At 38.3% G+C, this 23,386-nt stretch overlaps 1 protein-coding gene across 1 annotated transcript in view; it reads left to right on the forward strand.

Annotated features, from left to right (window-relative positions):
• The window catches only part of LOC126428274 (SANT and BTB domain regulator of class switch recombination-like), a 65,422-nt gene that overhangs the window by 20,948 nt on the left and 21,088 nt on the right, over nucleotides 1–23,386 (forward strand). Inside the window, exons 2-4 of the mRNA XM_050090187.1 lie at nucleotides 3,663–3,775; nucleotides 3,862–3,975; nucleotides 18,390–18,543. Of these exons, the coding sequence (XP_049946144.1) occupies nucleotides 3,663–3,775; nucleotides 3,862–3,975; nucleotides 18,390–18,543 (381 nt within the window). The remainder of the gene's footprint in view (nucleotides 1–3,662; nucleotides 3,776–3,861; nucleotides 3,976–18,389; nucleotides 18,544–23,386) is intronic.

The raw sequence follows: 23,386 nt of genomic DNA on the forward strand, positions 1-23,386 counted from the left end.
TTGCTCACTAGATGGAAGAGTTTTGTCATGGCTGGCTCTCCCAAGGCTAGCAGTACTTCTAACAGAATGTTGTCTACTGGAGCCTTGTTTCAACTTAGGTCTTTTAGGGCTGTGTCAAATTCTTCACACAGTATCATGTCTCCCATCTCATCTTCATCTGTGTCCTCTTCAATTTCCATAATATTGCCTTCAAGTACCCTCTATATACTCCTTCCACCTTTCCACTTTCCCTTCTTAGCATAGGACTGGTTTTCCATCTGAGCTCTTGATATTCATACAAGTGGTTCTCTTTTCTCCAAAGGTCTCTTTAATTTTTCTGTAGGTGGCACACATCTTATCCCTAGTGATATATGCTTTTGTATACTTACATTTGTCCTCAAGCCATTCACGCTTAGCCATTTTGCACTTCCTGTCAATCTCGTTTGTGAGACATTTGTATTCTTTTTTGCCTGCCTCATTTCTCCTTTCATCAATTAAATTCAATACCTCATGTATTACTCAAGGATTTCTTCTAGCCCTCAACTTTTTACCTGCTTGATACTCTGCAGCCTTCACTAATTCATCTCTCAAAGCTGCCTATTCTTCTTCTACTGTATTTCTTTCCTCTGTTCTTGTCAACTGTTTCCTAATGCTCCCTCTGAAACTCTCTAAAACCTCTGGTTCTTTCAGTTTATTCAGGCCCCAACTCCTTAAATTCCCATCTTTTTGCACTTTCTTCAGTTTTAATCTACAGTTCATGACCAATAAATTGTGGCCAGAGTCCACATCTGGCTCCGGAAATGTCTTACAATTTAAAACCTAGTTTCTAAATTTTTGTCTTACCATTATATAGTCAATCTTAAACCTTCCAGTGTCTCCAGATCTCTTCCACATATACAACCTTCTTTCATGATTCTTATACCAATTGTTAGTGATGATTAAGTTATGCTCTGTGCCAAATTTTACCAGGCATCTTCTGTAAGGTGATGGAATGAATGGTTAACCCTCGTTTGGTTTGGCTGCTCAAAACTCGATGCCTAATTACCAATGTACAATGTGAATTTCGTAGGCGCCGCTCTGCTGTTGACCATCTGGTTACCTTGTCGACCTTCATTATGAATAACTTCTTGTGGAAGCGCCAGACAGTGGCTGTGTTCTTTGATTTGGAGAAGGCTTACGACACCTGTTGGAGGGCGGGCGTTCTCCGCACCATGCATACATGGGGCCTTCACGGTCGCCTCCCTCTTTTTATTCGTGCATTTTAATGGATTGAAAGTTCAGGGTATGTGTGGGTTCTGTCCTGTCCGACACCTTTTGCCAGGAGAATGGGGTGCCATAGGGCTCAGTTTTGAGTGTCGTTCTCTTTGCCATAGCGATCAATCCAATAATGGATTGCCTCCCAGCTGATGTATCAGGTTCCCTTTTCGTGGACGATTTTACCATCTACTGCAGCATACATGTTTTCTGGAGGTTTGTCTTCAGTGTTGTCTTGACCGTCTTTACTCCTGGAGTGTTGCCAATGGCTTCTGGTTTTCTGCCGAGAAGACGGTCTGTATTAGCTTCTGGGACTACAAAGAGTTTCTCCCACGGTCCTTACATCTCGGTCCCGTTGCTCTCCCATTCGTGGAGACAACAAAATTTTTAGGTCTTACATTTCACAGGAAACTTAGCTGGTCTCCACATGTGTCATATTTGGCTGCGCATTACCCGTTCCCTAAATGTCCTCCGTGTTCTCAGCAGGACATCATGGGGAGCGGATTGAACAGTCCTACTTTGCCTATATCAGTCGATCGTCCACTCAAAGCTGGATTATGGGAGCTTTGTATACTCCTCTACACGGCCGTCCACCTTACGCTGCCTCAACTCTATACAACATCTGGGGTTACGCCTTGCGATCAGAGCATTCTATACTAGTCCCTTCGAGAGTTTTCATGCTGAAGCCAGTGATTTGCCACTAACCTACCGGCGCGATATACTGCTTTGTCGGTATGCCTGTCGGCTATTATCAATGCCCGACCACCCGTCTTATCATTCCTTTTTTGGCGAATCTCTCGACCATCAATACGGGTTGTATGTATCTGCCCTGCTACCTCTGGGAGTTCGCTTTCGTCACCTCCTTCAGCAACTTGATTTTCCACTCCCTGCAACCTTTCGAGTGGGCAAAAGCTAAACACCACCTTGGCTCCAGGCTCAGGTTTGCGTTCACCTTGACCTCAGCTTGCTCCCAAAGGAGGTTACCCCAGCTTCGGTATACCGCTCGTGGTTTGTCGAACTTTGTTCGAAGTTCATTAATACGATCTTCATTTATACACATGGCTCAAAGACCAATGACGATGTCGGGTGTCTTTTATTGTCGGGGCACACAGTTTCAAATACCGGCTCCATGGCCATTGTTCGGTCTTCACAGCTGAGCTACTTGCCCTCTATCAGGCTGTTCTTTACATCCGCTGCCACCGACACTCTGCTTATGTCATCTGCTGTGATTCCCTGAGCACCATCCAGGGCCTCAGTGATCCGTATCCGGTTCATCCTTTTGTGCACCGGATCCAACGCTCTCGTCAGCATCTGACGGATGACGGTTCTCCGGTTACCTTCATGTGGGTTCCTGGCCATGGCGGTATCCCTGAGAATGAAGCTGCAGATGCCGTGGACAGCTTCTTGTTGTGTGTCTTCATCTGATTTTAGCAGGGTCATTTGCCAGCGCGTTTTATCACTGTGGCATGCCGATTGGTCTACACTTACTGAAAACAAGCTTCGGGCCTTGAAACCTCTCCCCAAAGCTTGGATGACCTCTTCACGCCATTTTCGGCGGGAGGAGGTTGTTTTGGCCCGGTTATGGATTGGAAACTGCCGGTTCAGCCACCGCCATCTGCTGATGGCTGCGCCGGCACCGTTCTGCCCAAGTGGGCAATTGCTGATGGTATGCCACATTTTAACGTCCTGTCCGAATTTTAATACACTGTACCTTGATCTCGACCTGCCACGTACTCTCGGTGAAATTTTAGCGGATGACCCAGGAGCAGCTGCTCGCGTTCTTCATTTTATCCACTTGAAAAACGTGTCTAAGGACATTTTGATTATGCTGTTTTCTTTTAATCCCTTGCCTGTTAATGTGCCTTTTATAGTGTTGTCCTTTTTAGTTGCTGTTTTTACATTGTGCCTCGCAGTGCATTCATAATTTAGTCTGGGCGCGAATGACCACTGTACTTGTGCACTCTAAAAAAAAAGAAAACTTCCTCTTTCCTTCCTTATTCCCAGTCCGTATTCACCTACTACTTTTCCTTCTCGTCCTTTTCCTACTATCGAATTCCAGTCCCCTATGACTATTAAATTTTCATCTCCCTTGACTATCTAAATAGTTCCTTTTATCTCATAATACATTTCTTCAATCTCTTCATCATCTGTGGAGCTAGCTAAAACAGTCATAATATGAACTGTCAATCCTGTAATGTTTAAAGTACAAAGCTTAGTTTCGTTGTAGAATCGAGATACCTACTGCTTTCAACATTTTTTTAAAGTACAGAACTAATATTTCTCTTCATCACCTATAATGTTGAATCAAAAGACACTGCACCCTTTTATTTTAAGTAAATATCATGTTTATCACGTAATTTATTTTTAATTTATGTAGTTCTAATAAAAATATAAAATGCTTGAACTGAAGTTACAAATTCATCTTGAAGGTCTGAAGTGGAAATTCATGTCTGTGATGAAGCAAACAAAATGAAAAAGGATTTTAAATGTTCCCAGAATCTTCTCATTTCCAAAATGGAGTATTTTGCAGAGTTGGCAAGAGGTACCAACCATTACCTTCTTTTTATTACTGTTTTGAATTATTGCTACAGGTATGTCATATTGTGTAGCATCTCTTTTTGAATTCAGGTCAGAACTTGGAGAATATGGACATAACAGTTCACTGTGATATAGGAATATTTGAATGGCTCATGAAATGGGTGAAGAAAAGTGCAAATGTAGATGGGATACCCCTGAAAGTGGGTGAGTAACTACATGTAGATTATATTGTGGCAGACATGAATACAAATACTTTTTATCGCTTTTATAACTATTTGATATAATACAGGTTATCTAGTTGCTGGGAAGTCACAGCATTACAACACAAATGTGAGCTATATCAACAAAAATTATTACTGGGAGCTGCAACACAAATGGTGTTTAAAAAACGTCACATGTTTATACAACAGGTAGTATTGGTCACAGCTAGAAGAAACGTTCCTGTAGTGATACTTCTGAAAACCAATACCTGTTGAGGTATGAGCCATTTTACATGAGACAAGCAATGTGAAGTTTGGTGATGTAGGTTGTCACAAGAGGTGGCATAGTAAACCACAGTATGCACATGTGGGCAGAGGCAAATTCTCAAGCAGTCATTTACGGGTAGAAATTGTCGCTGACAGACTCTTATGACCATATGCTGTACCAAACAGATTAATAGGTGCTGTGTATCAGTGACTTCTGTGTGATAAATTACCAGCGCTATTGGAAAATGTTGCTCTTGAAGAAAGACAGTGACTGTTGTTTATGCATGATGGGGTACTATCGCATTTCCCATGGATTGTGCGACAATATCTCACTGCAATGTTTCAGGAGTGATGGATTTTTCAAGGACATCTCATAATGTTGCCTCCCCATTCAATGGAATGTAATGTGTTGGGCGTCTGATCATGGCAATATTTAAAAACATTGACGTATGTCCAACCATTTGACATTGTGCTGTCATTACAGAGGTGTATGGTCAATGTATGTGATGTAAACCAAACGTATCCAAGTTTATTTGAAAGAGTGCATGATTCACTGTGAAGAAGATGTGGTAACCACACAGCACTGGCTATAGAGTCTGCTTCTATGTAAAACACAGGTGGGAATGAGAGGATAGATTGGCTTCAGGGGATTCATTATAGGAACTTTTCTTCTAAAATAGTTTTAATCTAGTACATAATTTCATATTAACACACACTCCACAGCAGAGTGAAAATTTCTTTTTGGGAACTTTTATTCTAGTTTTGACCAATTCTACCTCCTGTAAGAGCATGTGACATTTTGCAACATCCTGAATACTTATTAGACTCTCTTGCAGACCAGCAACTTAAAAAGGCATCTGCTGTGGATTGATCTACTCCAGTCTGGAACACGGGATTCAGATTTGTGTTGGGATACCTGCAGTCTGTGTGGTTAGTGTACTCAGAAGAACTGTTAATCTGAGTAAACATCAATCCATAGGGACTGTTACGTAAAGGACAATTTGCTAAGTATGTACTTGGTACAGGATCTTACCAGAATTATGTTTGTAAAAGAGAATTTAGTAAATTGCATAATGAACATACAGATATCATTAGAGTGAACAAACTAGATTTGATCACATTGACTGCTGCCCATATGCTGCAGAAAGACATTTCTTTAATGGATTGACAGATGATGTAAAGCAAGTCCACAGACTTCATTTAGTTGAACTTTAAAAGAGTTATTATTTAAAATAACTTGGGGTGGGGGGGGGGGGGGCATGATGTTGGGATCACAGATTTATTTCAAACTTTATACATCTTTAGTAGGGCATTAAAACAACATAATGTGCAAGCAGTAAGGTGCATTACTGAGGCAATTCCGAGAAAATCGCAAAATAAGTTTTACACATCTATTGTGTAGCTAATGTATCGGTGTGGAACATTGGAGTTCGTGGATAAGTGGATCGCGTTCGAGCTTTCTAAGATGAACCCGTATGAGGCAACAATTCGACTTTCACTCAGACTTAATTTTTAATCTATATTTTTTTCATCACTGGTCATAATATTTAATTTGTGACATTTGAGGGTAATATAATTAAGGAAACCACATGTATTGGCTTGAAGTTGTATTGAATTTCATTTTATTTGACTACTTACTATTTTTAATTAAATTTAATTATTAGAACAAACATATTTATAACTATTGACAAGTAAATTAAGAAATGCATAGAGATTTTTCTGAAAATGTGTGCCTCTCATGATTTGTGAAATCCCTAAAACATGCTCTCTAGTAAGTTACCCAGAACTAATTTGGACTTTAGACACAGAGGCTGACTGCCTTTGGCAGTTAACCTACACAGTATTGAGACATTGCTAATGCAGCAAGAATGAATAGTGTAGATGTACATTATTGAATACCACAGATTGTTCATTGTACTACCAAAATGAATGTTTAAGTGGGAATCAAACTGTCACCTCATACATGTTCTTCTTATGAAGCTGAACACTAACCTCTTGACCACTATGAACTCTTAACATCCTGCATCTATGCATAGATACATCAGTTTCATAACAGACGTGAAAAACTTTTCTTCTAATTTTCTCAGGACTGCCAGAATAATGAACCTTACCATGTGCACATTATGTTGTTTTAATGGCCTACTGAAGATGTACAAAGTTTGAAGTAAACCCGTGATCCCAATGTCTTGGCCTATCCTTGTTAGATGTTTCTGAACTCTTGTTACCTGCTGTACTGTTTTAGGTATGTATCCAATTCCAGTAAATTACTGGTTGTAAACTTTTATTTGAAGATATTTCCATCACAACATCTATATGCTGACTCTCTGGAAGATTAAAGCTATATGCCAAACTGAGACTCGAATTCGCAACATTAGTCTTCCGAAGGAAAGTGCTGCACCATCTGAGCTATCCAAGCGTGACTCACAGCTCATTCTCACAGCTTGACTTCCACCATTTCCTGGTCTCCTACCTTCCAAACTTCTCGAGTTTGAGTCTCAGTCTGGCACACAGTTTTAATTTGCCAGGAAGTTTCATACCAGCATGCACTCTATTGCAAAGTGAAAATTTCATTCTGGATCTAATATGCTGTTTTCTATTTTCTTCTTCTTGTATGTGTTCTATTACATTTTTGATATAATTTTATTGATATGAATACATAAAAGAAATGAAAATGGTCAAGGCTTTAAAACTATTACAGGTACGGTATATAAATATCATCATTATTATTCATATTAGTATTATTGTTGTTGTTATTAGTATTGTGATATCAGGCCCAATACTATTAGATTGGTGCATAAGTTCTTAACGTTTTTGTCTTGTAGATCTCATATAATTAAATTTTCTTTGAGATGTACGAATCTTGACTTTATCTATGACAATGATGGAGAGCCTCAGAAATAGTGACAATTTAGGAGGGGGAAATTAAGCTGAAGACGTGAATTTAAGTTTGTGTTAGGGAGGGCACTGGACTAGGGTAGTCTGTGTAGCTGAGTTACCTATACTACAATGGTGGTGTAATGGCTAGCACACCCATGTAGTAAGCAATGAAATCTGGGTTCATGTCCCAGCTGTGGCACAAAATTTAATTTATTTCTTCAGCTATCATCATTATCATAGTTTGAGTTTTGCATGTTGGAATTCCGACTGCTGTGGATTTATTTATCAATTGTCATTTTTTATTTGTAGTTCAGTGTACCTTTTTGAATCATATACTATCATTTTGTCATTTGGAGACTGTGAGTGGACCTATAGATTCTAGAAAATGGAGTAACAAGCAGAGAAATCGGAACATTTTTGGCATATTCATCTGTTTGAGTTCAAAATAATATCATTGGACAGAGCATGGCAAGAAAATGTTTTTATTTTTTTTTATTTAAAAAAAAAAAAAAAAAAGTAGGATCGTTATGATGTTAGTGTCTCTCCACGTTCAGGAAGATCTTCATGGTTAGATGAAGATTGTTTATACACATTAATCCACATTGATGCTCATCAGTGAATTTAAGAACTGGCAAATCTGATTAACTATGATCATCTACCATTGTGGGACACTTGCATACAGTGGGGAGGGCTCAAAAATTGGGTGCATGAGTGCTGCATGCTCTAAACCAAAAATCACTTAAAGTCAGAAGGTGGCCACATATGGACCTCTGCTTGCTCATCGTACATCCGCTCACAGCAACAGCAGCCATTCCTGTCCTGTATCATTACTTTTGACAAAAGTTTGTTTTTTATGCTAGCATAAGGAAAAGAAAGGAATGGTTGATGAGCCCAACAAAACAGAAACTCCCTGTGTGAAGACCTTCGCACATCCACAATAACGTTATGCATCTGGTTGAACAATGACAGTATGATGTACTAAGAGTTGCTTCCCTGGGGTGTAACCATCACTGCTTACATTTACTACCAACAACTGAGACATTTTACAGACAGAATCCAAGAACAACAGCCAAGAAGACTGTGTGAAGTGATGCTACTCTATGAAAACATCTACTTGTATTCTGCTAGACTGACAAAAACAGTATATATGAGTTGGATTGGGAAGTCGTTCTGCCCCCACGTTATTCACCTGATCTTGTGCCCTCTGATTTTCACCCTTCACAATCTCTATCGAACAACCTTCGAGGAACTTCCTTTCCTGATGAGGTTCAACAAGTTCTTCACCTCAAAACCATATGATTTCTACAGTCACAGAATTGAAAAGTTAGCCCAGTATGACAGGCTGTTGTAAATAGTGAATGAGAATATATTATTGATGACTAAAGTCTCCTTTTTGTATATCTGTTGCGTTTATTAATCTTATGAAAAAATGCTATGAACTTATGCACCAACCTAATACAAGTGTATATGCTTAGTAGATCTACAGATGGCAGATGATGAAGAGACTGAAAGATTTTATAATGAGATAACAAAAATTATTCTGATAGTTACCAGAAATGAAATTGTGATTGTGGCAGAAGACTGAAATTCAACTGTAAAAAAAGGAAGGGAAGGAAAACTATTAGCAGAACATAGACTAGGGGAAAGCAATGAAAGGGGAAGCCACCTGGTATAATTTTGCACAGAGTATAATTTAATCATTAAAGACATCTGGTTTAAGACCCAAAAAAGAAGGGTGTGTTCATGGAAGAGACCTGGAGATACCAGAAGATTTCAGATAGATTATATAATGATAAGGCAGAGATTTCAGAAGCAGATTTGAAGTTGCAAAACATTTCCAGTGACAGATATGGACTCTTTGTGTAATTTATTGGTTATGGACTGCAAATTGAAAGTGAAGAAACTGCAGAAATGTATGGATAAATGAAAAGGACCAGTGTTTGCTGAGAGTTTCAAAAGGAGCATTAGCTGGTATAACAACAAAAACAATCAATTTTTGACAATATATTGTAATTGGATAGATAAAAAATCTACTTACCAAGTGCCGACAGAACACACACATAAAAGGCAAGCTTTCAGAGCCAGTGGCTTCTTCTTCAGGCAGAAGGGTTGAAGGGGAAGGAAGAGGGGTGAAGGAAAAGGACTGGAGATGTCTAGGAAAAGAGGTAGATTTCGGAAGAGTCACCAGAACTGTGAGTCAGGGAGACCTACCAGACTACCAGACCGGAGTCTCCTGTGAGCACAGTTCTGGGTGACTTTTGTGAAATCTTGCCTTTTACCTAGACTTCTCTGGCCCTTTTTTTATCTATCCAGTTACAATATATTGTCAAAAGGAACATTATGTAACAATTGGCAAAAATCAGAAACACAGTTGAAGTCGAATGGGTAGCTTTGAGACATTAAATCTTTAAAGCAGCACTGTATAATATAGGCAAAATGACAAGGCCTCGTAGAAACCCTTAGATAACAAATGATGTACTGAAATTAATTGTCAAAAGGAAAAAATATAATAATGGAGCCAATGAAGCAGGCAAATGAGCATACAGTTACCTAAAAAACAAGAGTGTCAGAAACCACATAATGACTAAAGAGGTATAACTACAGGACAGATGCATAGGTACAGAAGCATACATGAGTATGGGAAAGGTAGATCCCACCTATATGGGCATTAAAGAGACCTTTGGAGAAACAAGAAGCTGCTGTATGAATATTAAGATCCTTGATTGCAAGCCAGTACCAAAGAGAAATAAAGGAAAACTGCAAGGCAGAGGGATTGTGTGGTAGGGCTATACAAAGGAAATTAACATGAAGACAATATTATAGAAATGAAAGAGAAAGTAAAGGAAGATGATGGGAACTGTGATACTGCATGAAGAATAAGACAGAACAATGAAAGACCTAAGTTGAAACAGGGTTGCAGAGCAGATGACATTTCATCATAATTATTTATACCTTGGGAGAGTAAGCCATGGGAAAATTATTCCACCTTGTACGCAAGGTATATAAGACAAATGAAATATCCTCAGACTTGAAGATGAATGTAGTATTTCCATTTCCAAAAAAGTAATGTGCTGGCAGGTGTGAATATTACCAAACCGTCAGTTGAATGACTCACAGTTTCAAAATACAGACATCAATTATTTACAGAAGAACTGAAAAAAGATGTTAGAGGCCACCCTCAGGGAAGACCAGTTGGGTTGCAGAGAAATGTTGCAACATGCAAAGCATTACTGACCCTAGAATACATCCAAGAAGATGGATTAAAGGAAGGTAAACCAATGCATATAGACACTTTATTTGTAAAGATCCTTCTTGAGCACAGAAATTGTACAATTTGCAACTATTGATTTTGGCCAGTGTCCTCTTTGGTTCTGTTAGAATAGAATAACAGTGGTGCAAGAACATAAGTTGCATTAGCTTAATTGATTTCTATAACAAGTCTAGTGATATATCAGAAAAAATATGTACATTATGATTAACAGCCATGCATACCAAACATACATAACATAAAAATATTCTGTATATGTGGGTATGTAATAAAGCTGTTAATTACTTTTGAATGCATTACGGGAACAGCAGTGATCAATGTCTTGTAAATAATTACTATTAAAAACAGTCTTGATCGCGATTTATTTAACAAGGTGACAGGTTTCGACCACTACTGTGGTCATCTTCAGACCATTGAGTAGGAACCCCTTGGGGCGGCCTGAGTAAGGCATGTCATTGACAATTCCTGTCTCTCTGTATCTCCTCAATGTCTGAACAACATTGATTTGGTTCACTCCAAGATGCCTGGACACTTCCCTTGTTGAGATCCCTTCCAGGCACCACGTAACAATGTGGATGTGATCGAACTGCCATATTGTCTGTCTAAGCATGGTTGAACTACAGATAACACGAGCCGTATACCTCCTTCCTGGTTGAATGACTGGGACTGGTCGGCTGTCGGACCCCCTCTGTCTAACAGGTGCTGCTCACGCATGGTTGTTTACATCTTTGGGCAGTTTTAGTGACATCTCTGAACAGTCAAAGGGACTGTGTCTGTGATACAATATCCACAGTCAACGTCTATCTTCAGGAGTTCTAGGAACTGGGGTGATGCAAAACTTTTTTTGATGTGTTTACCTTAATTTGAAAATGTATAGAGGATTCTGGACCACCACCTCTGAAGGTCTCGCAGTATGGTGGTACAACATGCAATATATGGTTTTAATGAGCAATTAAAAGGGCAGAAATGATGTTTATGTTGGTCTCTATTCCAATTTTCTGCACAAGTTCCGGAACTCTTGGAACCGGGTGATGCAAAACTTTTTTGATGTATGTATAAAGACTATACGTGAGTCCACAATCATGGTATCACACTCTATAAAGGTCCATCTTGAGCACATAAATTGCACAATTCACAGCTACCAGTTTCAACCGATGTCATCTTCAGGTCTGTTACGTATAGAAAAACAGTGGCATGATAACATAAGCTGAATCAGCTGCAGCAGTTTCTACAATAGGCCTAGTGATACATAAAAAAATAAAAATGATTAATAGCATTGCATACCAGTCGTACATAACAGAATATTCTGATGTAAGTTTGACATCAGTCTATACCTCTAGATACATTAGTGAGTCCTGTAATAGCAGATGTGCATTTAGTATTTATACACATAAATTAGACCAGTAGAGGGCACAAATTCTAGGGTACATGAGTAACCATATTGTAAATTCAATAGTCAAAATGCAGTATGCATAGTCATTAATTAAATTGTTGTCTTACAGCACAAAAAAAAAAAAAAAAAAAAAAAAAAAAAAAAACGACATAATAAAATCCTTACTTAAAAAGCTGCACTTATATCAACAGCCAACTGTATCAGTACAAGCCAGCCACACCATTAGAGGCTGCCTGTAGGAAGTAGGCACACAGCATGGTCTTCACCGCGCCATCTATCAGCGACCTGTACCTATATATGCACAGGGCAGCACTGAGTCATTTTGATGCCGTTCTTTTAGTTTGTACCGCTCACATCATTTGTTCTGTATACCGCTTATGTTGCACCTTGTGTATGATTCTTTAGTCTTGTTAAGTGTGGAGTCACAAAAGGCTTATTTCTGTTATAGTTCAGAGGTTTATGAAACTACAGTAGCGTTTTGCCATAAGTTTAATAAATAAAACAAATACACATAACAGAGGCTTTTGTCATCAATAATGTATCCTCCTTCACTATTTACAGTTTACCAACACTGTGGTAAATTTTCAATTCCTTACTGTAGAAATCGTGTGGTTTTGAGGTGAAGAACTCATTGAGTCATTTTCAGTGCAATTTTCATACAGAAAGGAAGTTCCTTGAAGATTGTTCGACAGAGAGTGGAAAAGGTGAAAATCTGAGGGCACAAGATTGGGTGAATAAGGTAGGTGTGAAATGATTTCCCAACCCAACCCCTTTACTGCGTTTTTTGTTGGGCTAGCAGAATGCGGGTGGGCATTATTGTGGAGTATCATAACTTCATGCAGTCTTATGGGTCATTGTTCTTGAAATGCATCTGTAAGATGTCTCAGTTGTTGCAATAAATATCAGGAATGATGCTTACACCTGGGTAAGTAATTCATAGTACACCATTCCGTTGCTGTTCCACCAGATGCATAACATTTTCTTTTTGGATCCATGCAGGTCTTTGCATGGGGAGTTGCTGCTTTGTTTGAGCTCAACCATTCCTTTGTTTTTACTTACGCTAGTGTAAAGACACCAGTTTTCATCAAATGTAATGATACAGGATAGGAATGGCTGGTGTTGTTCACAACCCAATTGATGATGAGGAAGCAGAGATGCACATATTGCAGTCCTCTGATTTTTGTGATTTTGGCTTAGAGTGTGCATGGTGTAATGATCACAGTTCATCACATTTCCAGTTCTCAAGTGCACTGATGGGGATAATTGTGGATTAATGCATTTAAATGATCTTCATCAAATGCTGAAGGTCTTCACAAATGTGGAGAGTCACTAATGTCGGAACGATCCTCCTTAAAATGAGAAAACCATTTTCTTGCCATACTTTGTCCATTTTCATTATTTGCATACATGACACAAATGTTTCTGACAGCCTCCACTGCTGTTGTCCCTCTATTGAACCCAAACAGAAGAATATATTGGAAATGTTGCAAATTCTCCACTTGGCACTCCATTTCTCGTGTCCACAGATCCATTCACTATCTCCAAATGACAATATGTAAACTCAAATAATAACAGTGAGCTACAAACAAAAAATGACAGTTGATAAATAAACCTGTAGCAATTGGAATACCAACATGCAAAACAAAAGCACTACGAACTTATGTACCATACTAATTTTGGATGCTTATGGGAATCTTGCTCGTATCTATCTGCATTAATTTACATTTTTTTTAAAATTCAGGCAAGATGCCATTTAAAGCATCAGATACAATATCTGATCAAAAGTATTCAAACATCTAGTAGTGGACATTAGTAAGAGGTGTATCTGTCCTTCACCTTCATGATGGATTGATCTCTTCTGCGGACACTTTCAATGAGGTACCGCAATGTCTGTGCAGAAATGGCAGTCCATTCTTACTCAAGAGTCAAAACGAGAGAAGACAGTGATATTGGACATTGGAATCTGGAGCGAAGTCAACAATCAAACTGATACTAAAGATGTTCTGCAGCGTTAAGATTGGGAATCTGGGCAGACCAGTCTAGTTGAGAAATGTTATTTTGCGCAAACCATTACCTTGCAGACAGTGCCTTGTAATTGGGTGCATTGTTATGCCAATACAAACAGTTGACACCTGTGAACTGTTACTCTACTGTGCACAATGTTGTAAAATATGTTTGTATCGTAGCAGTTTTCATAAGCACAATAAGGGGAACACACTCTAACCCTGACAAATGCTCCCAAACTGCAACACCCCCTCCTCCCTGCTTTATTCTCGGCACTACACATGAAGGCAAGTAACAATCTCCAGCCATTCGCCAAACACATACTGTTCTGAGTGCCACAGAGTGTTGTGTGATTCATCACTCCACGTCAGTTGTTTCCAATCATCCATTGTCCAGTGGTATTGTTCTTTACACCGTCTTAAGTGTCACTTAGTACAACCACAGAAATGTGCGGCTTATGTGGAGCTGCTTGAGCATTGTACCCCACTCTTTTTACGTCTCTTATTACTATCAGTACACTACAGAGGCTGCTGGTAGCACTTTGGAACTCACGAGTGATTCCTTCCACCGATTTCAACCAATTTTTTCGCAACAACCCTCTGTAATGCTTGTAAGCTCCTGTCTGCCAGTAAATTAGGTGTGCCTGGTCTCAATTTAGCTGTGATTGTTCTTTCACGTTTCCACTTGACAGTCATATCAGTGTAGCAGAGCAATACATCTACATTTACATCTACATTGATACTCCGCAAGCCACCCAACGGTGTGTGGCGGAGGGCACTTTACGTGCCACTGTCATTACCTCCCTTTCCTGTTCCAGTCGCGTATGGTTCGCGGGAAGAACGACTGCCGGAAAGCCTCCCTGTGCGCTCTAATCTCTCTAATTTTACATTCGTGATCTCCTCGGGAGGTATAAGTAGGGGGAAGCAATATATTCGATACCTCATCCAGAAACGCACCCTCTCGAAACCTGGACAGCAAGCTACACCGTGATGCAGAGCGCCTCTCTTGCAGAGTCTGCCACTCCAGTTTGTTAAACATCTCCGTAACGCTATCACGCTTACCAAATAACCCTGTGACGAAACGCGCCGCTCTTCTTCGGATCTTCTCTATCTCCTCCGTCAATCTGGTACAGATCCCACATTGATGAGCAATACTCAAGTATAGGTTGAACGAGTGTTTTGTAAGCCACCTCCTTTGTTGATGGACTACATTTTCTAAGGACTCTCCCAACGAATCTCAACCTGGTACCCGCCTTACCAACAATTAATTTTATATGATCATTCCACTTCAAATCATTCCGCACGCATACTCCCAGATATTTTACAGAAGTAACTGCTACCAGTGTTTGTTCCGCTATCATTTAATCATACAATAAAGGATCCTTCTTTCTATGTATTCGCAATACATTACATTTGTCTGTGTTAAGAGTCAGTTGCCACTCCCTGCACCAAGTGCCTATCCGCTGCAGATCTTCCTGTATTTCGCTACAATTTTCTAATGCAGCAACTTCTCTGTATACTACAGCATCATCCGCGAAAAGCCGCATGGAACTTCCGACACTATCTACTAAGTCATTTATATATATTGTGAAAAGCAATGGTCCCATAACACTCCCCTGTGGCACGCCAGAGGTTACTTTAACGTCTGTAGACGTCTCTCCATTGATAACAACATGCTGTGTTCTGTTTGCTAAAAACTCTTCAATCCAGCCACACAGCTGGTCTGATATTCTGTAGGCTCTTACTTTGTTTATCAGGCGACAGTGCGGAACTGTATCGAACGCCTTCCGGAAGTCAAGAAAAATAGCATCTACCTGGGAGCCTGTATCTAATATTTTCTGGGTCTCATGAACAAATAAGGCGAGTTGGGTCTCACACGATCGCTGTTTCCGGAATCCATGTTGATTCCTACATAGTAGATTCTGGGTTTCCAGAAATGACATGATACGCGAGCAAAAAACATGTTCTAAAATTCTACAAGAGATCGACGTAAGAGATATAGGTCTATAGTTTTGCGTATCTGCTTGACGACCCTTCTTGAAGACTGGGACTACCTGTGCTCTTTTCCAATCATTTGGAACCCTCCGTTCCTCTAGAGACTTGCGGTACACGGCTGTTAGAAGGGGGGCAAGTTCTTTCGCGTACTCTGTGTAGAATCGAATTGGTATCCCGTCAGGTCCAGTGGACTTTCCTCTATTGAGTGATTCCAGTTGCTTTTCTATTCCTTGGACACTTATACTGTGTGGTTCAGACTTGGTTGAAGCTCCAACAGTTCGGTCGCCAAAGGTGGCTGGCACCAGTGGCCTGCAGTGGATCTGTGACTCCAGCTGGCTGCTGGAGGTTGTACCACAGCTTAAGTGCACCTCGGTGGAGGGATACCTGTGGGCTGTAGATGACCACGTGACGTACGGGTGCAAGCTAGTCCCCAATAGCAGTGCTGTCATAGTTGCTGCATATGCTGGTTGTGAACGATGGTGGTGGTTCCTAGTGACCCCTGCTAGCATTAAGCCTATAGACAAAGTGTTTGTAATCAACACAAAATCCAAACACATAATATACTAGTGAAGCACATAAACATCTCTGAAGGAGATTTTCTTATTGGGATGAGGGCCAGAAACCTGAAAGGCGCAGATGTCGTGTCGGAAACAGGAGTGGCTGGCTATGCAGGAGCCCTGCCCTGCACACACTACAATAACAAAGATATTAACAATTTCTGACAAGTGTCACTGCTAAACTTCTTGTTGACTATACTGCAAAAGGTTATGTATACAAGAACCATAACATCTCTTATCAATATAAGATATTTAGTCAGCCTCTATTTTGATTTCAAAGAGACCTCTCCATAAATCATGATATTAAATGACAAAATATTGCCATCTGATAATTTCTGATACTTGTGAAAAGCATTTTACAATGTTTACGTAGAGAAGCTCAAATATTATGGCACCAGAGATATCACTAGCAACTAGTTTTTATCCTACCTAACTAAATTGCATTATGAAATTCAGAGCATGTACACAATGAAAAAGCATCTTCAGAATAGGGAATCATGAGCAAAGGTGTACCACAGCAATCAGTATTAGGTCTGCCCCTGTGCTTATTATACATAAATGATCTTTCACCATAGATCTAAGAGGCATAAATAGTTCTTGTTGCTGATGATGCAAGTATTACAGTAAGCCCAATTAAGCCTAATGAAGTAACTTTAACACCTTGGAATGCAAAGAATAATTTCTCAAAAATTAATAACTGTTTCTCTGTTAATGAACAATCATAGAATTTAGACAAAATACTTGCTGTTCAGTCCTGCATGAGGCCTGTTCATACCTTTAGAAATAATGCAAGAGGGTAAGTAAATAAATGAAAAACAATATTCGAAATTTTTTGGTGCTTGTATTGACAAGAGACTGCAGCAGAAATACATAACAGATTTTCTTAAATGTCTAAGCTCTGGAACTTGTGTATTACTAATAATATCATAATTTGAAAACAAAAATTTCAATTAGTTGACACTTACTGTTTTCTATTTTCATTTACTGTCTTATGGCATCCTGTTCAGGGGGTAACTCGTCACACAGGGAAATTTTATTATTGTTTTTCTTTTTCTCTTTTTTTTTCTTCACATAAATGTATAATAAGGATAGTACATTGTTTCCTGTCTAGAACCTCTTTTAGACAGCTCTTTAAACAGTTGAGCATACTGACAACCACCTTACCATACATTTACTGTCATATGAAGTTTGTCAACAATAATCAACCACAGTTTGAAAACGACAGTAATTTGATAAATATGATAATATGGTACATGGAGAAATAATTTACACTATTCATCATTCAGTCATAGTGTGGACAGAAGGGAGTGAGGTATTCAGCCCTATAAAATCTTTGACCATTTATCCAGTGAATAAAAAATTTAATGATTTATAATACAAACTTCAAACACAAAATCATATCTGATTGATAATATATATATATATATATGTGTGTGTGTGTGTGTGTGTCTGTGTGCGCGCGCGCGCGAGCAGAGTTTAAGACATTTAACAGAGTTACATATAAAGCATTGTAAGCATGAAAAAAAAATAATTTAAGAAATAATGTACATCATCAGCATGTTGTCAGATTTTTCACTGAGAAAGTGTACTAAAATTTTAGAATTGGCTCAGTCCACATCATAGCAACAGATTGTGACAATGATCACAGACATGACTAATATATACACATTGTGTTCCAACTGACAAAAGTTTTTGAGTTTGTCTTTTCAGCAATGTAAACTCCAATACATCAGCCACAGTTCTTTTAAAGTTATAGTTTCTTGTTTCTTACCAGCTCATTGCTAGATACTTTCTATATCTTAAACCACTGATACTGCATTTTTTTACAAACTGTAGAATTCAGAAAAAGAAACACTTCAAGTGATAGTAATTCTAATTTTCTTTGTTTACTCTTCTCCCCTGTCTCTATTGTATTCTTTGCTTTACTCATTTTAAGCAGTGAAGCAATGTGCATGTAAGATCAGGACCGTAGGGTGTATTCATCTTGTTCACATAATGTCCATGTTAAATGCATCTATAACTATCTAGGCAGCAGAGCTGATGACATGTTATTTACAGATGCGGAAAACGTTGTGCCTCTTGTGGTGTCCGCTGAATTCTTTCAAATGGCACCCTTATTTGAGGACTGTCTGGTATTCTTTCGCCACAACATTACTGAAATTTTGGAGAAATCTACTAAACTACACTATTTAAATGACAACATAATCTCAAGGTAAAATTATATAGTGCATGTGTGTATATGTAAGAACATTAAGAATATTCTTTCCAGTGTATTTCAGAAAGCATTCTGTAGTGGCACACACAGTTGTATGGCGAAAGACAACTATGTTACAACTGGAAAGTACTTGGTCATCTAAACATAATGTTGATTGCAATAGGTTAGTGGTTACGCACATAATGATAAAAACATTGCACTATCATTAAGAACAATATTGAATGTTGAAATGAAATACTGAAGTTGTTAAATAAACTCACCCAGATAGATGTGTGTGTTAGCAAGCCTCTTCCAAGATTCAGATAGGTGTGCTGGCCCTGAATCAAATTTTTCCAGTGGATTAACAATGAGGGCTGGATGCAGTTTTAGATGGTTTCCCTCATTTTACTAGGTGAATTTAGGCTTTTACCTATGTCTTACCTCTGTTACACAATATGTAAACGCTTCAGAAATGAGAAAACACGAGATGCAGACAGACGAGGTACACAATTTCTACCCCAGCAGAAAGTAGTGGTGACAGGAAGGGCATTGGGCTGTGTTCTACTCCTACCATTGCCAAATCCAGTATAACATGCTGACTCTATGAATATACAGGTTAAAGCCAAGAAAAAGGAAACAGAAGTTGTTGGTTAATATATAACATAAGGAGAAGGCCACTAGCTCTCCTGTCTTTTGAGCATACATTCCCTGACAAAACAAGTTAAGCACCTGGCAGGATAAGTTTGAAGTACCCACTATTCCGTAGATGAACATTTACATAGGTACTCGTAAAGCTTTAATTGTCACCTCAAAAAAAAAAAAAAAAGGTATATGATTAGTTAGTTAGTTTGTGTGGGCATGTCTGCAGTCTTGTTACACACTGAAATCCTCATGCCATAGTCCTATAGGAGCCAAAGCAGAACAATGCAACTCGTTGGTAAAGTGAGTATCGAGCAGTGATTCATTTTTGATAGCACCAGAATTGTTGCAACTGTTTCAGGCCGATCCAGACAGCTAAAGAAATCATTTGAATTGGTCTGACACAGCTGCAACAGTCCCAGTGCTACCAAAAATTAAATGTAATGATGTCAGGTCAATCTAGATTACAAAAAAAGTAATCTGAATTGGCGAAACACACAAAGGAACATTCCCAGGTCTCAACAATTGATCTTGATGAAACTTGGGTGGTGGGTAGAGGGGGCAAAATAGTGCAATATATATTTTTTTGTTTGTGCCCAGTTTCACTTTTAAGGGGTAAAACTCAACCCATAAGATAATTTGGCATTTTAGGTTTTGAGGGAATATCTTCAAAACACCGATGAGTAAAAACTGTTTTTCATGTGAAAGTTGATATGTAATTAATGTTTTGAAAACTGTATAATCTATTGTGCTAGCTTAAAATTTTGCAAAATACTCCATCACCATTTATTAATTTTGAGAAATGAAAACTTTTGTTACAACATAAACTAAAGAAGCTTTCAAGCCGCATACATTCCTGTCTAATAAAGTTAGTTTCTGAAATATGGTATCATAAGCTGTACACAATGCAACAACAACAAAAAGGTGTTCTTTAATTTATGCTGTAACGAAAGTTTTCAATTTTCAAAATTAATTAATCGTAATGGGGTATTTTGCAAAATTTCAAATTGTTACAAAAGTTGATAATACAGTTTTCAAGAACATCAGTTACATATCAACTTTTATATGAGTAACAATTTTTATATATAGTCATTTCAAAGATGTTCCATGTAATCCTAAAACGCCAAATTACCTTTCTGGTTGTGTTTTATGCCTTAAAAGTGAAATTGGGCACAAACAAAAAATGTGTATTGTACAATTTTTCCCTGTCTGTACACCTGTCAAGTTACATCAATGTTGTTTATTCACATTTTAGGATGTTCCCTTGAGAACTGCAACATTTCTGGTGCTGCTGAAAATGAATTACAGCATGGTATTCAACATTATCACTGAGTTATGCCACTTCATTTTGGATTTTGTAGTGGCATGTTGTAGTATTGTGGCACAAAGATTTCAGAGTGTAACTGGATTGCAGACATGTACACACAAACAGAAAATTAACTATGTAACTTTATTGTTTTCTGCTGATAATTAAAATTGTATGACTGCATCTTGTTATAAGCAGATATGTAAATTACTAAACTTGCAAACATTTATGGAGGCTAGAATAGCCACCAGATTGCTTTAATATTGTTACCATGTGACATATTAACAGCTCTTACAGGATGTACAAGTTGCTACCAAAAATAAACAGGATGTACAAGTTGCTATCAAAAATATCTGAAAATTTCATTGCACTGATCAAACCAGTAGCAGTATGACATTCTGCCATTATGTCTTGAGGTATACTAAGTCTGTTCAAAAAATTCAGGAACTTTGTCCACAAAGTTTTTTATGCTTACCTTTTACTTATTCTGCATGGTCTCCTTTGAAATCCTCTCCTCCTCCACAATTGATACACCACTTCCAATGTCTTTCCTCTTCTGTAAGCAGTCTTGGTATGCTTCTTGCTGAATTGCGTGAAGTGCCATCTGTGAATTTTATTTTATCTTGTCTATCATTCCAAGTCTTTGTCTTTTGATTGGGATTTTCAACTGTGAAAAAAAAAAGTCTGGAGAGTACGGGGGCTGAGGCAGCACAGTGATTTCTTTTTTTGTGCACCATCAGAGTTGAATGTGCAGGTGTATTATTGTGATGCAAGAGCCATGAATTTTCTCACCACATTTCAGGTAATTTCCTTCTCAGGTTTTCTTGCAGGCATCACAACACATCACGATAGTACCATTGATTAACAGTTTGTTCCTGTGGCATGAACGTCAGCAGGCATCCTGAATGAAGGTTACTTCTAACTTCTGTCTGGCTACTTTTAAACTGTGTGAACCATTCGTAACACTGAGTGCAGCTTAAGCACTCATCACCATAGGCTTCCTGCATCATTTGGTGTATCTCTGTAAAGGTTTTCTTTACTTCCACACAAAATTTAATGCAGATGTATTGCTTCTCTAACTCTGCCGTATCGAAATTTGCTAACTCTGAGACACAACATTCTACTCAATACAGTACTGACCAGTAATTAACAGACATACAACAATGAAACTTCTGCCAGTTACAAATTAAACACAGGCTTGTGCAGGGATGCCAACCGTATTTTGCTCCAACGCACCATTGGTTCAAAATTATGAATGTTCTGGAATTTTTTGAACAGACCTCATAAGTCTTAGCTAGTGCAACACAAACTTTCGTCATCTTTAGCACATGCAGTTGTCAGTTGTAGTGATGTATGTCAGAATATGTGTCAGTGCTTCTGCAGACTGTGGAATGGAAAACACAAAGGAGTAGCAGATTTGCATCAAATTCTGTTTCTAATTGAAGAAAACTGCAACTGAAACCAACTGCATGCTCACAGAGACATTTGGTGAGAGTGCATTGAGTCAAGTAAGAACATTTGAGTGGTTCAAGTGCTTCAAGGAAGGCCAGTAATCTGTGGAAGATGACAAATATTTTGATCAACCATCAACATGCACAACACCAGAAATAATCATTAAAATGTGTGATTCATGAAGGCCGAAGACAGACAATTCTCGATGTCTGGAACACGGTTGGGCTGTTGCATTGTACATGTTAATAAATTGTAGTTGATGAACTGATCATGAGGTTAAAGGCAGTGAAGTTTGTCCCTTGTCTTCTCAGCATCGGCCAACAAAATCCCAAAATTCAGATGCACACTGAGTTACAATAAAGAGTGTCCAAAATTCTTATCCAGAGTCATAACAGGTGATTGTAGTTTTTATTTTTCGATTTATGTGTTTGATATTTGTTTAAAATTTTTTAAAATAACATATAAATGAGTTTAAGAGATTGGAAAATGACTCCAAAGATTTTCATATGTTTTATCTTTCACAATTATATGAAATTGTGATGAAAACTGGGTCTCTGAAATGAAGCAAAAATTATCTTCTCCAAGGTCAAAAAAGCTTGGTAAGTTCATAGCAGTTTGAAGTCATTGTTGATCTTTTTTTTCCAGCATTATGAAATATGTTGGGGTTGGGGGGGGGGGGGGGGGGCAGCAGCTGTCAGATGGCTGTGACAGGTGAGCTTAGTGGCAGTAAAGACAGCTAGCAAGCCATGAGGCCCAGCAGTCCTCAGGGTTTTTCCAGGCAGGAAAAGGGGTGTGTTCCAGTGACACAGTCATGGGTTGAGCTAATATGGAGGGGTCTGTGACATGAAATGTCATTATTAATATGGTTTTAATGAAAATACATTAAAACTCATTAGAAGTGTGCCAGTTTTGGAACCATGGCATTGGGGCAAGTTCATTGAACATGAATCCATGTCTGAAGCTTTAACAGTTAAAAAGTTACTGACATTATTACCATTATTGTTTACAGAAAATTATAACAACTGGATCCATAATGAAAGTCACACTTATGATAAACTCCACAAAAGAGGATAATGCATGCAATATAATGAACAGATTATTTCTAATCAAACTACTATAAAGACATTATAAACAATTTAGTTTATTTATGTAAATAATGTCATAACTATGAATTCTTCCACAGAGGCACAATTTATCTTATCAGCTTGAGTTTGTTTCCTTAACATTCCAATAACTTTTGATGTGTATGAGTTGTAGCTGTGATTTAAAAATTGGTCAAATTAGTGTTTTGACAAGAGTGATGGATGTTGAGATTTAAGAGTTTGATATTTGTTTAAAATTGTTAAAATAATGTATAAATAAATTTAAGAATTTGGAGAATGACTGCAAAGATTTTCATATGTTTTATCATAAGTAATTATATGAAATTGGGATGAAAGTTATGATTGGTAGTCGGGATGAAAG

Source organism: Schistocerca serialis, chromosome 12 (genome assembly GCF_023864345.2).
Source record: "Schistocerca serialis cubense isolate TAMUIC-IGC-003099 chromosome 12, iqSchSeri2.2, whole genome shotgun sequence".
Lineage (NCBI taxonomy): Eukaryota > Metazoa > Arthropoda > Insecta > Orthoptera > Acrididae > Schistocerca > Schistocerca serialis.